The 14,932-nt window shown below is 43.9% G+C and overlaps 1 protein-coding gene across 1 annotated transcript; it reads right to left on the bottom strand.

Annotated features, from left to right (window-relative positions):
* Window positions 1-7,450: 7,450 nt before the first annotated feature.
* Window positions 7,451-11,051, bottom strand: LOC139773064 (uncharacterized). The gene is made up of 2 exons (XM_071707281.1): window positions 8,206-11,051; window positions 7,451-7,949 (listed from the first exon to the last, which is right to left on the bottom strand). Exons 1-2 carry the CDS (start codon window positions 11,049-11,051, stop codon window positions 7,451-7,453), a joined length of 3,345 nt encoding a protein of 1,114 aa, XP_071563382.1.
* Window positions 11,052-14,932: the final 3,881 nt, after the last annotated feature.

The following is a 14,932-nucleotide window of genomic DNA, read 5'->3' as shown; positions in this document are numbered from 1 at the left end:
TAATTTTAGCAAAAATTGGATTATATCGATGTCATAAAATATACCTACATATCTAAATATAGTAGATTTGATAACACTATGAAAATTATTTGACTCGCTAATCATTAAACACAGTTATGCAATAATCAATCGACAGCTTTGAGCATTTTTATCATAATTAAGGATGCACCGTGAACCGCAAAAACATTAGACAAACTTTTATTTCTCGTTTCTTATAAAGTTATTATTTTCCTTTTCCTTTGGATAATATTCAGATTAATCTTAAGTTATCTCTTCGCGGAGAATAACTGAATCAAAAGCTTTCTGGAACTATTTCTCTGTCACGTCGGTTTTTGCAGCTCTTCGTTAGGAGACCGTTCGTCGCAGAGTTAAAAATCGACGAACCCGACCGCGAAAGTAGACAAATGTGAGTTACGATAACACAGTTCCCGCCTGAAGTATCGAAGACGAGAATAAAACACCGGCGAGCGTCCGATCCGATCGAAGAGGGTTGAAGCCGCGCTGGCGGGTTCGCATCTCCGCGGGTTGAAATTTCAGTTTCCACGAGACGGGCATTTATTTCGATCCGCCACGGCTAGGGAACGTGGCGCACGGCAAAAATGCACGCGCGTCCCGCATGAATATTTACATCCAGATGGTGTACATAAATAGTACTCAACGAAAAAATGGGTTAGACCCGGGATATACCCACCCGCGCCGTAGATATCTGCCGGAAGCGGTCACAAATTCTACGAGTCTCGCGGAACAACCGCATTGCGCATAACTCTCGTGGACCCCCCTCCTCTCTTTCGTCCTCTCGTGGTTTTTCTCTCTTCTTCGCTCTTTCAACTCTGCTCTGAATTGCATATATAAATTATTTTCATTATGGTTGATACCTACATCCGAGAACTTAAAAGCTGATAATGCACCATCGTACATATAATATACGTAATAATAATTATAATAACTTACCAGTGTGTACAGCGTAATTACACATAGGAAAAAATATCAAGTTTTATTCCTTTTCCCAAACTTAATGTTGATGAAACGCATACCATTTTTAATATTATAGGATAAATGACTAATCGTTGTTACATTTATTGATTATAATATTTAATTACATTACATTACAACATTATTTTAGTATTAATACATTAGCTATAAAGATATCTTGAACATCAGCTTTCATCGAAGATTTTTTAGATTTCTGTGGCAATTACGTCAAACTTATTTCGAGTTCCCGAGCGTTAATGGCGCGAACGGTATTCTTTTGTGGAACTGTTTCTCTGAAAGAATAAAATTGCAACGGTATCATTTTCTCTCCGTCTATGTCCATCTCGATAAATAACGCGCTTAATGCTCGCAAATGATAATAAATCCAAAAATACCTAACCACGGTTGAGTATAAAAAAAGAGAATGCTAAAAATAAGCACGCGACGGATTATTCGTTCTCGAAATTCCAACGACGGTTTATGACAAATAACATCTACTTTATCGTCGCATTTATGACGAATGGCGGATTACGCGTATGCACAAATGAAATATCGCTTTTATCGGGCCAATCGTCGTCGTAGCCCCTATTTGCCATTTTGGGATCACGTACCATCCCATTCGCTGGTACGAGCTTTCGCGTTTACGTTCTTCCTATATTTTACACGTATCCGGTGCTCTAATCTCTCTGCACTCTAATCTCTCTAATCTCTCTACGTATACACATATATTCTACTTCCGGAGCGTAACGATAAATTAGATTTCCAAATATAATCCCCAGGGTGGTCTTAATTTTAGTTAATCGAAACTAACGCATGATTATTTTCACGTAAAACTCATAAATTAGCACATCAAAAAGAATTTTGCTTCTTTTTTTCAAGAAAAACACTGGAAGTAGAGGAAGTTTGAAAATATTGATTACAACATTAAATATGTACCGCATTTAACGTTAAATATTATAAATCTTAACTAAAACTATTTTTGCTCTTTTAATAATAATTTAATAAAACAAAATATTTAATATGTGCGGTTTTTAGCACTGAAATGGTTCTTTCCCTCACTTTCTCTCTCGCTTCGTCTCTGTCTCTAATTAGATATCGTTAAAGAGAGCAAAAAGCGGTTAAAGATTTATTGCGCATATAATCTATTCTTCATCTCCTTACCACTATTATTCATCTCTTTTATTTCTTACTTTACATTTATTACGACTGCGTAACGATTCCTCGGACTTCTTCAATTCGTCCATCACGTACTTGGTGTCCTCGGCTTCCATCCGCGAATCTCGACTGTCGCCATAAGTGCTCACGCAGATCGTTCTCGGGCGTTCGCTTCTGTCGCTCGTCAAACTGATCTAGACGAAAAGACGCGGTACATGTCACAAGGAAGAGGATGAAGGATCGTTACGTCGCGAAATTCTGCTCCAATTTCACATGCGACGTAAAGACGGGAAAGGACGGTTCTTACTTTAGACTCATCCGAGCGACAACGTCTCCGGGCGGGTCGACGAAAGGACTTCTTAAGACGAAGGCAGCAAATGGCGAATGGGAAAATCAAGAAGAACATCGTGTTTAAGAAGAATTCCGCTTTCCTGCAGAACATAATCGCGTCACGTTTCACGCACTTATCTATATATACTTCTCTTACTGTACCGTAACTACAGCTATCTCGCTGTACCTGCTGCATATCCTGACCGTTCTCTTGCGCGTATCTGGGTGCACCGGTGCACCATGCTCATCCGTCACCACGCATTTATATTTTAATTCTCGTTCGAAGTACTCCGACATTCCACCAGTTTCCAATAGAGAGTCCAAGCCCCAACGGCCTACCACCGGTATGTACAAGCCGATCAACCATTTCAGGAAACCTGAGAGAAATATACTTCAAACTTCACATATCGTTATAAATATTAAAAATATATTAGACCGTATAATGCTGGAGTAAAATAATTAAGTAAATTATAAAGATGTAAACATTATACGTTAAAAATATCAGTTGGAGAAAGTTGATTGGGAAGAATAAAAAGTACTATGCGTTAAAGACGCTTTATTAGTTAGAAATAATTACAAATCATAAATGGAAGTCCATCTTTGGGGATCAATAAGTTTAGAAATTATTAAGATGAAACGGATGTAGGATTACTGACCCATGAAAAGTAAGAGCAGGATTGACGAGATGACGAAGAATAAGACGTCTACAATTTTCGCGAAAATTTCGCGGGAGGCTGTAGGAACTGGACCGCGAAATCCAGCTGCGTGATAAAGCTCCGGCGACATCGGTCTGCAACCACGCGCGTCACCCATGCATACACATAAGCAATGCAACATGCAGGAGCAACGATCCATTTTCCGTATCTTTATCCTCCTGGTGGCCACTAATTCCCCGAGACGATTCAGCAATTGTACTGGAAACGTGTAACCGCCCAATGTTTGCTTGAATGATTTCTTACGCATAATTTCTCGCATATATTTCGCGCACTGCGACAATAAAAATTGTGCAGTTCGATAACTTTACTTCGAAAACTAAACTTTCTTCTTCTTTTTGTCACATTCATGAAAAAAATCATTTCAGGTTAAAAGAATATAGAATCGAATGTAAATTTGAGAGTCCTAACTTTAATGATGCGAACCTTTAGAAGTGATTATAGTTTATTATTCTCATTGGGTTGTTAAATTTACCAGAACAATGAAATTCGTTTATAGGCAGTTCTCCGTAGAGATCCAAGCTCACTGTTTGATCCCGTCGAGATTGAATTATTTTTCTAGGAAACGTAGCGTTCACCCAAGACTCTGGAAGATTGTCGGGACATTTCGCGATCCTCGATCGATAGGACATCGAAGTCAGTCCCATATTAGTTATCACAACTGTCACTACAGTGTGATCGAGTGCCGTGCTATCCACGTGCACTTCGCTGATGCGACCTAGGAATCTAAAATTAAAAAATTTCAAACAATCGTGATTTAGTCGAAGATTGTATTGGAATATCTTTGATTTTGCTCACATATCAATTTGCTTCAATCTGTAAAATATCTACGATACATCTGATATCTATGATACTTGGAAAATTACATTGAAACACCCTCAGATTTTGTTATTAAGAAATTTACTTATATTTATAAAATATTATCAAGTAACTTATTTCTATTTATAAAATATCATTACGATGTCATAAAATTCTAAACGCTTAATTTTAACATAACGTAGATCATCTCTCGGCACGTAGAGTTTATTGACGCTTTTCTATTCATTACTCCCGAAACTTTAGCTATAAACTTATATCAAAGAAGAGGTATCCAGCAGCCAACACTGAGTCATTCGGAGTGATCATAAAATCGGATTACGAGGGAATTAGCGCGCAAAGTGTAAGCGGACTGGTAATCTCTAGTTAGTCATCTAGGGCGTAGATAGATATCGCTCCTCTCGAGACTCACCCTCCCGCAAGCGCGGCATTGTAACCCGCTTCGACTTCGATGTCGATCGCAGACACGTGCGGCGAATGGTACTCCAGAGCGAGGAACTCGTGACTTCCGCTTCCGTTCGCGCTGTACTTGATGGGCTCGCTCGGCACGGATGCGAAATTGCTCAAGAAGTAACAACCAGGTCGCCCGGCCGCGCTAGCTTCCTGTCGACATGTGACACTAGATCGAACAGCGCGCCCGACCTTCGACAACCGGCTGGCGGAAATGTCGGCGGGTACGCGAGGTGGTTTCCGGCACATGTTCGTGACGCGCGACCGTCGTCTGCTTTCGCCGATAAACCTCGCGATGACGTTGTATTTCATAGTTCACGCGGTTCTAAAGGTTCGACAAGCGAAACCTAATCGATAGATCTTGCCCTTTCCCGATGAAAGAATTTCCATTTATAACTTTTTGTTTGTGATTTTTAATATTCCGATATTAATATGGTCTCGCTCAGACTCTTGCTAAAATTGCAATTTTTTGCACTTGCAAAAGATCCAATGTAGCGAACTGTCGAAATTCGTAAGCTCTTTGAAGCGGAAACCGTTTGAGACCGATTAAAACGTAAAAGCTGTAAAAAAGTCTTGGACGAATCCCAAATTTGCACGTTGCAAATGTCTTGCAGCGTACAATGCAAGTCGTTTCGCAATGGAAATCCGGGAGAAAAAACGCGAATCCGCGATACAAATGATTCGAAATGTATAACAACGGACATTTATGAACGCGAGACAGATTCGGTATTTCGCCCGAAACGAGACGGCTCGAATTCCTCGTCTCGCGTATCACACAGAGCCAACCGTACAAAAATCCGCGCGCAGTGTCCCCCTACCAGCGACCGATTTGTATGCGACTGTCCGTTTCCGTCGCCAGGACAAATCTCCCCTCGCGAACGTTTTATGCGGGTATAAGCATTAAATTCGTGCGCGATAAATCATGTTGCACGACGAGCGGGCCGCACTTAAAAGCGTCTCGCGCTCGCTTCGCACGAAGCTCGAAGCGACGCGGCCGCGGATAGCTCGAGGACAGGCCATTTCCAGTGTTTCATTTATTGCACCTGTCATACGTACCGCGTCGCGCCTACGGTAGGCCAGGGGCTGATTTTTCAAACAGGTTCCCCTGACACGTTCGCACCGGTCCGGTTGCCTCGCGAACGCCGCGAATCCCACGCCCGCTTTGTCGCACTCGTTCCCACTCTCGTCGACGCTGCTCGCTGGCACCACGAGATACTCACCCGATTTGTCTACATTGAACACGACAAAGTATTATTTAACAAAATGTCATATTAGATTAATTATACCCCCGAACTCTTGACTTGATCTTCGCAAAGTCATCTTGGTGACATTATCGACGAGATTAAGTCACGAACAGCTACGTATTATTTTTCAAATATTAGGCTTTTAAAATTCTTACACTACGTTATATTACAATTACATATATTATAGCAAATTTTATTAAATGACGTAATAGTTGAAAATTGAAATTTTGGTACATATATTGTGGTACACGTTTGACTTGTATTTTTCAATATTCCTTGACTGTTTAAAAATCTCGATTAAATTCTTGATAAGAAAAGATTGAAATTCAGATGAAATTGTAATTACACACAATTTTGGTACATTTTTAATAAAACATACTTAGCCTTTTTGATTACGAATAAAAATCGTGAAATCATCGTTCTATAGATATGTAATTATCCACTCTCTTTTATACGATAATTTCCACTAGAAAATATAATATCTCGCGTGCGAAATTTTGAAAGGAAAGCACCGAAATATTCCGGGCTCGATACCTTCGGCAGGATATTCAGAGCCTTTTGATGTCACCGACGATGGTACCAAAAGACGATTACGAACGACATCCAAATTGGGAATCTCGCCCTCCTCCCGTCCCGGCATTTTCACTTCCTTGTAGGCGAAAGCGATCGTATCTTGACTGCCTCTATGGTGCCTGTTGAACGTGCCCAATCTGATGGCATAAACGACCTGTCTAGCGTGAAGTTTATCGGACCGCTTCGAACATACTCGAGTGCGCATTTAAACTCCCCTTCTCCTCTCTCACCTGACTACGGAATCTCCAGTGAGATCCTCCCAGTAAGTCGATCCATTTGCTAAAGCGCGTTTTTCGTAAACCTGAAGATACACCGTGTGCTCGACGATAGGATCCTCCAACTGATACACGGAATACCTGAAGAATTTTCCCGGGGTTTATTTCCATCGAACTTTGATAATTAATTTTGAAGGAGATAATAATGATAAATTCGTAATCGACAAATAGAAAGTTGCGAAAGTCGATTTAACATGTATGGGGACTTTTGAATTTGAAATGTAACGTTATAAGGTATCTTTTGTATCGATTATCTGTTAATTAATTTGCGGCACGTCAGCTGCAGAGACCATCGGAAGCGCGAAACAAAGCACTCGTCTTTGCTTTTGTTGCGTCTATAGTCTGCAATTGTTGCCGTGCATAGCATTGTGCGCGTAAAACTGAAAATAAGTAATCGAGAGCCATTGGCTGTCATTTTAATGTTTTAATAAACCATCGGCCCATGCCGCTATTATATGCACGATTGCTTCACAATATTTGTAGTAAACTGTATCGACAGGTAAAACAACACACATTCTCCGTAAACAAATGAGGAAAAAGTTTTTCTGTATTTGTAAAATAATGGCATTATTTTCAGTCGGTGCAAATTTACAAAAATAACACCGTAATGCATATATTTTATACTTTGCATTCACGTTTTATGCATGAAAAATTATATATTCTTGTTTTCTCTCTCTGTCTCTTCTTCTTCTCAATTTATTGTTACAATTTAAATCTCTCGTTCTCGGACTTTCGAATGTTGTCACATTTTTTTGTATATTTTCCGTTATAATCGCGAGATTCGCTAACTTTATCGCGTTTGGAATAAGCGTCGAGAAAAAGCTCGCATTTCGGCTGCAACCCTTTTCTCAATGAAACAAACGTTATATTCCACATGAATCACGGGTTCGACCCGCGATCCCCTTAAATCCCCATGGGCGACCTACCATAAATCACTAAAGCGCAAACAATGTGCGGACTCGAGATATTTGGCCGCATCGATATTCGGCGGGTGTCGGTGATCCGTGCAGTCTTGACCACCGCGGATTTGCGCCGCGCCGGGATCAGCTTCCGATCCATCGACCGTCCGACTTCCGTCGCGTTTGCGCCGCCGCCGTCTCGCGTTGCCTCCCGCGTACTTCCGAAATTTCTCAGCGTTCCTTTTCTCCACGGCGACGTGGCGTCTCGAAAATCCTGCCGCGGCGTCATCGGCGTCATCCTCCGGCTCGAGAGACGTCATTAATAAGTGTCTCTTGAAACGCCAGTGGTTTTCAGTCTCTGAAATATCTCTCGTCCGCCGACCGCCCTTTTTCCTCTTCTTTTTCCTCCGCTGCTTTGTCTTTCTCTTCATCGAGCTCGAGGCTTTCTGTCGTTCTTTAAGTACGCGATTACCTTCGCGGAAATCGCGGCGCTCGCTGACATCTCGTTTCTTGTACGGAATTCTATGAGACAATGTAAAATTATGGGATCTGTCATGTAGAGATAATAAGACTAATTACATAGAGCATTCTTGGATAGTGTAAAAATTTTTCTTTCTAAATGTCTCCTTCAAAATAATTTGTTTAAGAATTATCAAGAAAGCGGTAAAAAATAAACGTTGTAAAGTAAACAATATGAGTCCAATTAAATTAAATTAAGGTAAACATTTTATATATGAATTTTTTTTAGAATTAACTTCATTGTTTCTATGTAACAGACCTTATGTGTTCGTCCACGATTTCTCTGCCAATTCTAGAAGTGCCAACGTTATCGTTCATTAACGAAGAAGTTGAATATCGAATTGCATTTCCCGAGGTATCTTCTCTTTCTAACGAACGCAATTCCCTGTCGGTGGATAAAGCATCATCGGTCGAAAGTTTTGCCAGAGGGCCATTTCCGGCGACGTTCCCTTCGATCTTAAACGAATCACTTCTACCGCTAACGAGATTTGGGTCAGGAGGGCGGTTAATCTTGCCGCGGACGCGCCGAAATACGACTTTTCCCAGCGTTGCAGTTCCGTCCGGTACTTCGCGCGATTCCCGCAATTTCTTATCGATCGGCAGTCGCCGCGCGGCCGCCCGATGTTCCCCGATCCAATCTCCCGGAGGACCTCCTCTCGTGGAACGGTTAAGCAATTTCGTTCTCGTTTCGGCACGCCGATCTGATACCCCCGCCTGCTTGCTGGCCTTCTTCGACTTCGAACGTCGGGGCCTGTTTTCCCTCGCGGCACCGTTTCTTTCTAATAAAGCATTTCGCGAGACATCGATATCGCGCGGAAGTATCGGTCTGACAGTATCGTTAGCGACACCCGTCGATTCCGGTTGCCGAAACCCGACGTTTTTACTCCCTGCCAAATATCTCTCCCGAAAAGATCCGATTTTATCCTCCGGATTTGTCGTGGAGGCAATTCCTTGTTTACCGAAGTGAAGTCGATCGGCGGAATTTCGATCTCGGTCCCGCGACCACGAAGGCGAACGATTCGTTTGGCTGCCGTCCAATCGAGATTTCTCTCCTCCCGACTCGCCCTTTGAATCTTTAAAGGAAACGTTCGAATTTTGTTTTACACCCGTTAGGTTGACTCTGGTATTTTTCCGAGAGGCGTCTTTGCGAGGCGACTTTCGTGCGGGCTCGTAAAATAGAAAGGACTTGAGCGTCGCGAAAGAAGTGGAGGTGTATACTTCCTTTCCCGTTGAAGTTTCAAAGAGCGTGGATAGCCCTTCGTCCTTGGACACTTCATCGGAAGAGGTGGACGCTGCCGGATGAGACGGTGCTTCGGTAAAGGACTCAAAAGTACCGTCGCCCAAAGGCGACGATTCCTCGCGCATCCTTCCCACGATTGTCGTTCGCCATTCAGCGGTCGTAAGATCCTGCCTTGTTCTTCCTGATTTTATTATCGTCCTATCAGTGGTGCTCTTCTGCCGTTCCGCGTGACTCGACGCATTAATAACTACGTTCTTCACGCGAATCACCGTCTCGCCGATCTGAGCCCTGGGACAAGGAGGCTCTTCGTCCTCCGCGACGATTCTCAACAGCTTCATCATGAATCTCACGATGGCCATCAAGTTTCTCACGCGAACTGCGTTAATCGAGCCATCGTTGCATTTACTAGACGGTGTCGCGGCAGAACGCGTCTCGTTTGTCGTGCATTTAGCTGCGGTTTCAAGAACGCCGTTCGGCAATCGTCGCGTTGACGGTGAGGGTCTCATGGTTACCGCATTCCGGTCGTTTGCAGTCGTTTCGTAGAATCTGGGCGGAAAAGTTTCAGGATCGCCATTCCGATAATTGCTCGAAGTTTGCAACTCGCGCGAAGTCGTCTCTGTAACTTCGAGTTTTCGAACGGTCGCGGGCATTCTGTAACAACCGCCGGAAGTAGCGTTCCACGGGTCCTCGCGAGGGCAACACGTCGTCCTGGTTCTCCCACCGTTCGTAAGATCGACATTTGGTGTCTCGATACCGATATGCACCAACGGTACACTATGAAGAGTCGTATTTGATGGGTCAAACTCGATCGAATTGGATCGGTTCGTTTCGATCGTAGGTACGTCGATTCGACGTCGGGGTTCTTTAATCGCGTCCTGATCTTTTAGACTGTCGTTGTTGACCAAGACGGATCCCAAAATATCTGGAAAGTGCACCGGATTCGCGGATGAACGAGAATCCAGTTTGCCAATCGGTCCGCCGGTTCGCTCAGAAATCATCCTCCCGACGTTCGTTCTGCTCACTTTGCTGTTCGGTTCGACCGAGTAATCCGTTAGAAAAACCTGCTTGGCCGATCTTGAGTTCGTGTTATATTTGTCCAATCGCTTCTCGATTCGGGAGGGATTTTTTTTCGTCGTCTTTCGTTCCTTCCCCCTTCTTCGCGTCAGATCGAAAAGCTTCTCGCGAGACTTTATCCTGACTTCGTTCGCGTTCGTCTTCTCGGCTTCCCGACTCTCGTCCGATATCGTGTTTAGTGAATCGCTCGCTTCGTCGTTTGCACGCTCGCTCATGGACAAGAGATCAAACGCAGATCCCGCATTTGAATCATTCAGAGAGAGATTAATGGCGGTAGTTTCAATCGCCTTGATAGTGTTCGACAATCCTGTGGAAACCGAAGACTGTGTTGCTGAAGACCCGTCGGGAATGGCATCAAAGCTTATCAGCATTGGCGTCTGATTGAAACCACCGTTTACCTGAATTCTCCCAATTAGCGAAATTTTTATGCTCTTTTCAGCTTTTGGCGTGGCCGAGCTTTGTGATAAATCTATATTCGATGGTACTCTTCCAGTACTCGAGAGACTTTGATTATTCATAGCAAGAGAGTTTACAGTTTCTCTGGTATTAAATGTCGGATGGGTTTCGTAAAGAGATTCATCTGTTATCTCATCAATTAAGTTATTTTCGTTGTTTTTCTCGCGAAAGGAAAGTGGTTCCTCGTTAACTTCTTCGTCGGCTCGTGAATTTCTTAAAATATTTTCAGAATTATCGAAACTGTTTTCCTGTACAGAGATATTATTATCGACGATATTATTAACGGTGCTTTGGACAATAGATTTTTCTTCTGCTTCGAGAGGAACTTCTAACATCTTATCGTCATTGAAACTCGAAAAATCAGTCGATTCGGAAGAAACTTCGATATCTTGAAAGTCCGTATTTTTATTCTTAACTTTCTTCTCGATATTCCTGTAATTGCCACCGTAATTAATGGTAATAATGGCCTGATTATATATAAGTGTATAAATAGTTTAAATGGATGCTATTTTTGTATCGAATTTTATCATATTATTTAAAATAATTACCGCGTATCATTTTAATGAAACGAGTTTTATCTCAATTTTCTATACATTGCTTTTCCGTATTTTCGCCAGATAATTTTAATATTGCTATGATGATTGATGAACATTATCAGCATTAATCAGCTTTTGAGTATTTATAAAGAATTATGGAAAAAATATCGCGTTTCTATAAAAATAAAAAAGATATTAATTATTCTTTTACAGAATACTACGTATAGAAGTAGGAATTTTTGCGTTAATGAGAATCCCGTCTGTATCAAAATTAATATCTGGTATTAATAACCTTGAGATTGCCTCTTCGCTGTTTGCCTGCATATCGTCGGAGTACATCGCTGCATCGCGGGCAGCAACTGTTCTTTCCTCCGGCATTGTAGCTCGTGCAACATCGGCGTTCCCGTCTGCCAATCGATCCGTCTCGGGCACCAATTTCCGCGAATCTCGATCCTTGCGCCGGCCAGACCGATTCTCGAGGTACGATAGATCATCCCTCTTGGCAATAGCTTCATTATCGCTCGAGTCATTCTCCCGGTCTGTCTCGCTTTCATCGTTCGCGTAATATTCATCGTCGATACTCCCGACGTAGCCGGGTCCACTCGACAACAGTCGTCTGCCCGGCCGATGCCAATCTGGTGGCGATCGATCGGCGCGTTTCACGCTTCCCTTCTCGGTACCCGCCTTGCCCGATACCGATGCTAATTTTCCCTTGATCTTATTGATTATTTTGCGGACGGTGTCGTACACCTTGCCTCGAGGACGTCGGAGGTATTGCTCTCCGGCGGAAACGCGACAATCCGCGGGATTTTCATTAATCTTCCTCGCGTCCTCACGTCCCTGCTGTCGCGCAACGAAAAGCGGCGGGATCTTTTTATCGGCACTTTTAGCCGCGACGTCGAGCTTGTGCGTCTCGCCCTTATCGTCCGGTATCATCAATTTCACGCCGCGAATGACAGTATCCGTTTCACGACTTTTGTCTCGGTCCCCGCGACTTCTTGCGCGAGTCGGCGATATCCCACCCGCGGACGGTTCCTTCCGCGGTTTCGCGCCGCGATCCGACAAATCGTTCGCGCCCGCGGTTCTTGCGTTCTCCGACACGTTCACCGCGATTTTTCGCACCACCGCGATTCGGTCGATCTCGGCCACCGCATGCTCGCCGAACGCGTGTTTCTCCGATCGCCGATCTATTTCCAGTCTTTCGCGCACCGATCCGGAAAGGTCCGTCCGTGACGACGGAATTTTTGCCGGGCCTGAAGGCAGAGTAGCGGGCGACACCGACGTAGCTTCACGATTCCGCGAAGAAATATCCTCGTCAAATTTACGAACTGCGTCATCCTTCATGTGACGCAGCTTCAAGAGGATGAAGCTCTTCAGATTACCTTGCATATCTTGTTCTTTCTTTTGCACGTCCGAATCGAGATTATCTTTAACGGTACGAAGCCCGACGTTACGCGCTGCAATATCTTGAAGAGCATTCAGCTTTTGTGCCTGATCTCGACTTTCGCAACTGTGTCGAGCGGATCCTCGGCTCGCAGGATAATCCAATTCGTCGGCTAATCTTTTTTCAATTGTAGAACGTAATTCAGTCGACTCGGTTATATTCGGAGCCTCTTCGTTTTTATTCAAACCCGTTCTTCGACTTCGCCGAGCCTCTTCATCTTCGATCTCGTAGTCGTAGAAGACCGAGGAATCGCGATTGCCCGCCGCGCGGATATAGTCCGATCTCTTGCCTCTCGTCTGCGCGACACCGGAAGAGACCATCGTTGATGAAGTCCACGCTGAGGAAGTGTTCTGAAAATAATCTGTCTTCGATTTGTAACGGTGCTTCTTCCTTTTTCCCTCAGTCTTCTGGACTGGTTTAGATCGATTCGCTGCGATTACCTGCTGCACCTCTGTAGTTTGATACCAAGGGTGATCTTCGATTTCCTCTTCCGCGTCCGTCATTTTCGCGTTTGCAATACGATTGGTAATTTTCTGTCGTTGTTTTCCGATTTTTCTAGTTTTATTCGATTCTTTTCGTACATTTGCTTTTGGTGAGGTGTTCGCGTCAGGTCTTCCAGGTCGAAATCTCGGTTTAGAGACGGTCTTTTCGTGAGTGGTCGTCGTTGCTTCCGTCTCGTCCGCGAAGGTGGTCTCGTCCAGAGAGATCTCATCGTGCATCTCTCCCGGCAGCGGTGTCGTTTCCAACGGACGTACGGAAGGTCGGAAAGCCACGTCCGTAATCCTGGTAGTGGTCGCCAAAGTCGTCGTGAACCGAGTGACGGTCGTCTCTTCTTCAAGCGGCAAGGTTTCCGCTTCCGTGATCTCGTCGAAAGTCGGCATGCCCGGCATGATGGGCGTGTATGCCGCGTACTGTCTCACGATTCGATCCACCAGCTCGGCAATTTCTTCCTTTTCCCGGGACCGCTCTAGAAAACCCTCCGAATTTTCTAAAAGCGGATCTTCGGTATAACGAGAGCCTATTCCTTCCTCGTCGCTCAACGAAATTTCCTTAGGTTCGGTAATCGCAGCGCTTTCGCGTGATGAGAGCCCCGGGTCGATCAGCGGGCCTTTAGCTTCCACGAAATTGCCAGCAGTAATCCGCGAAGAGTTGTTATTAAGTTCGAGGAATCTCGCATTTTCCGTTTCATCTCGCTCGCCCTCGCCTCGATTGTTCAGTGTTTTAGTCACTTCCTTGGAACTACTCGGCCAATTGCTAGATAAGGTTCTAAGTGGATCATCGGTGATCTCGAAATAGTCATTGATATTTTGCGCGAAGATTTTCGTCTGCCCCATTATGAATTCGGTTGCATTAATCGGATTTTTTGATTTATTAAAATCAATTTTCTTTGCGATATTGTAATCGAGCTGTCTCGTAATCGATGATGATGAAAAAGGTTCGATCGAGGGTTTGAAGGAAACGGATTCTTTATGATTGATGGAATCTTTTCGCGTAATTGGTGACGTAATCGTGGTGACTTCATTGCTTGTCACTGTAGATCCCGCAGTCGCGAAAGAGTTTTCTTTCAATCGTGTATTATTTGATTCTGCAGGCTGCTCATCCGTTATTTCATGAATCGCAAGCGACTCGTCCGATTTGCCGTTTCCTCGCGAAAACAAATTGTCTCCTAGCTCATCCTGAATTTTAGGGATATCGGCTTTTGCGACTTCGCTCTTTGTAACTACTTTGAAATTCTCCGGAGTTTCTTGAATAATTCCCGTCTCGGTAGAGTCTTCCTTCAGGACGTTGCTTATTTGCACGAACTCGTCCTCGATCCGCTTATCGACGCTGCTCTTTTTGCCATCTTTATTGTTGGAGTAGAACGGATTATCGTTCTGTTCGGACCGGTCTTTCCCATAAGAATGGCCGGATTCCAAAATCACTCGTTTCTTCGGACTTTCATTTCCACCATTATTCGATATCTTCCGCTTAGAGTGAGCTATCTCAGGTCGCGCATAGTAATCCACAAAAGCTTGCATTTTTTTGCGACGCGAGCCTTTGTCTGTCAAACCGTTGCTCCGAGCGTCCGCGATATTAAAAACTTCCTTTCCGGTTTGGAGATGTCTTCGAAAACGTCTCTCGCGCTTCGGAAACTCGCTCCGAAAACTGTCGCGCTTAAAATCTGACAACGCGCGCTTTCGCGTCAATCCATGGCTCGACTTCCCGAAGCGTTTTAACTTCCCCCTTACGACGCCCT

This window comes from Temnothorax nylanderi, unplaced genomic scaffold, assembly GCF_030848795.1.
Source record: "Temnothorax nylanderi isolate EJ_2023f unplaced genomic scaffold, tnyl_v1.0 TNYL_tig0056_pilon, whole genome shotgun sequence".
Classification (NCBI taxonomy): Eukaryota; Metazoa; Arthropoda; class Insecta; order Hymenoptera; family Formicidae; genus Temnothorax; species Temnothorax nylanderi.
This window is presented reverse-complemented; position numbering and strand designations above follow the sequence as displayed.

What these genes read in the sequence shown, in the direction of transcription:
- LOC139773064 (XM_071707281.1), bottom strand. Translation starts at nt 11,051, where the DNA reads ATGTTAGAAGTTCCTCTCGAAGCAGAAGAAAAATCTATTGTCCAAAGC. An exon ending in ATCGTGGACGAACACATAAG is followed by an intron (nt 7,950 to 8,205) that starts GTCTGTTACATA and finishes ATTGTCTCATAG; the next exon opens with AATTCCGTACAAGAAACGAG.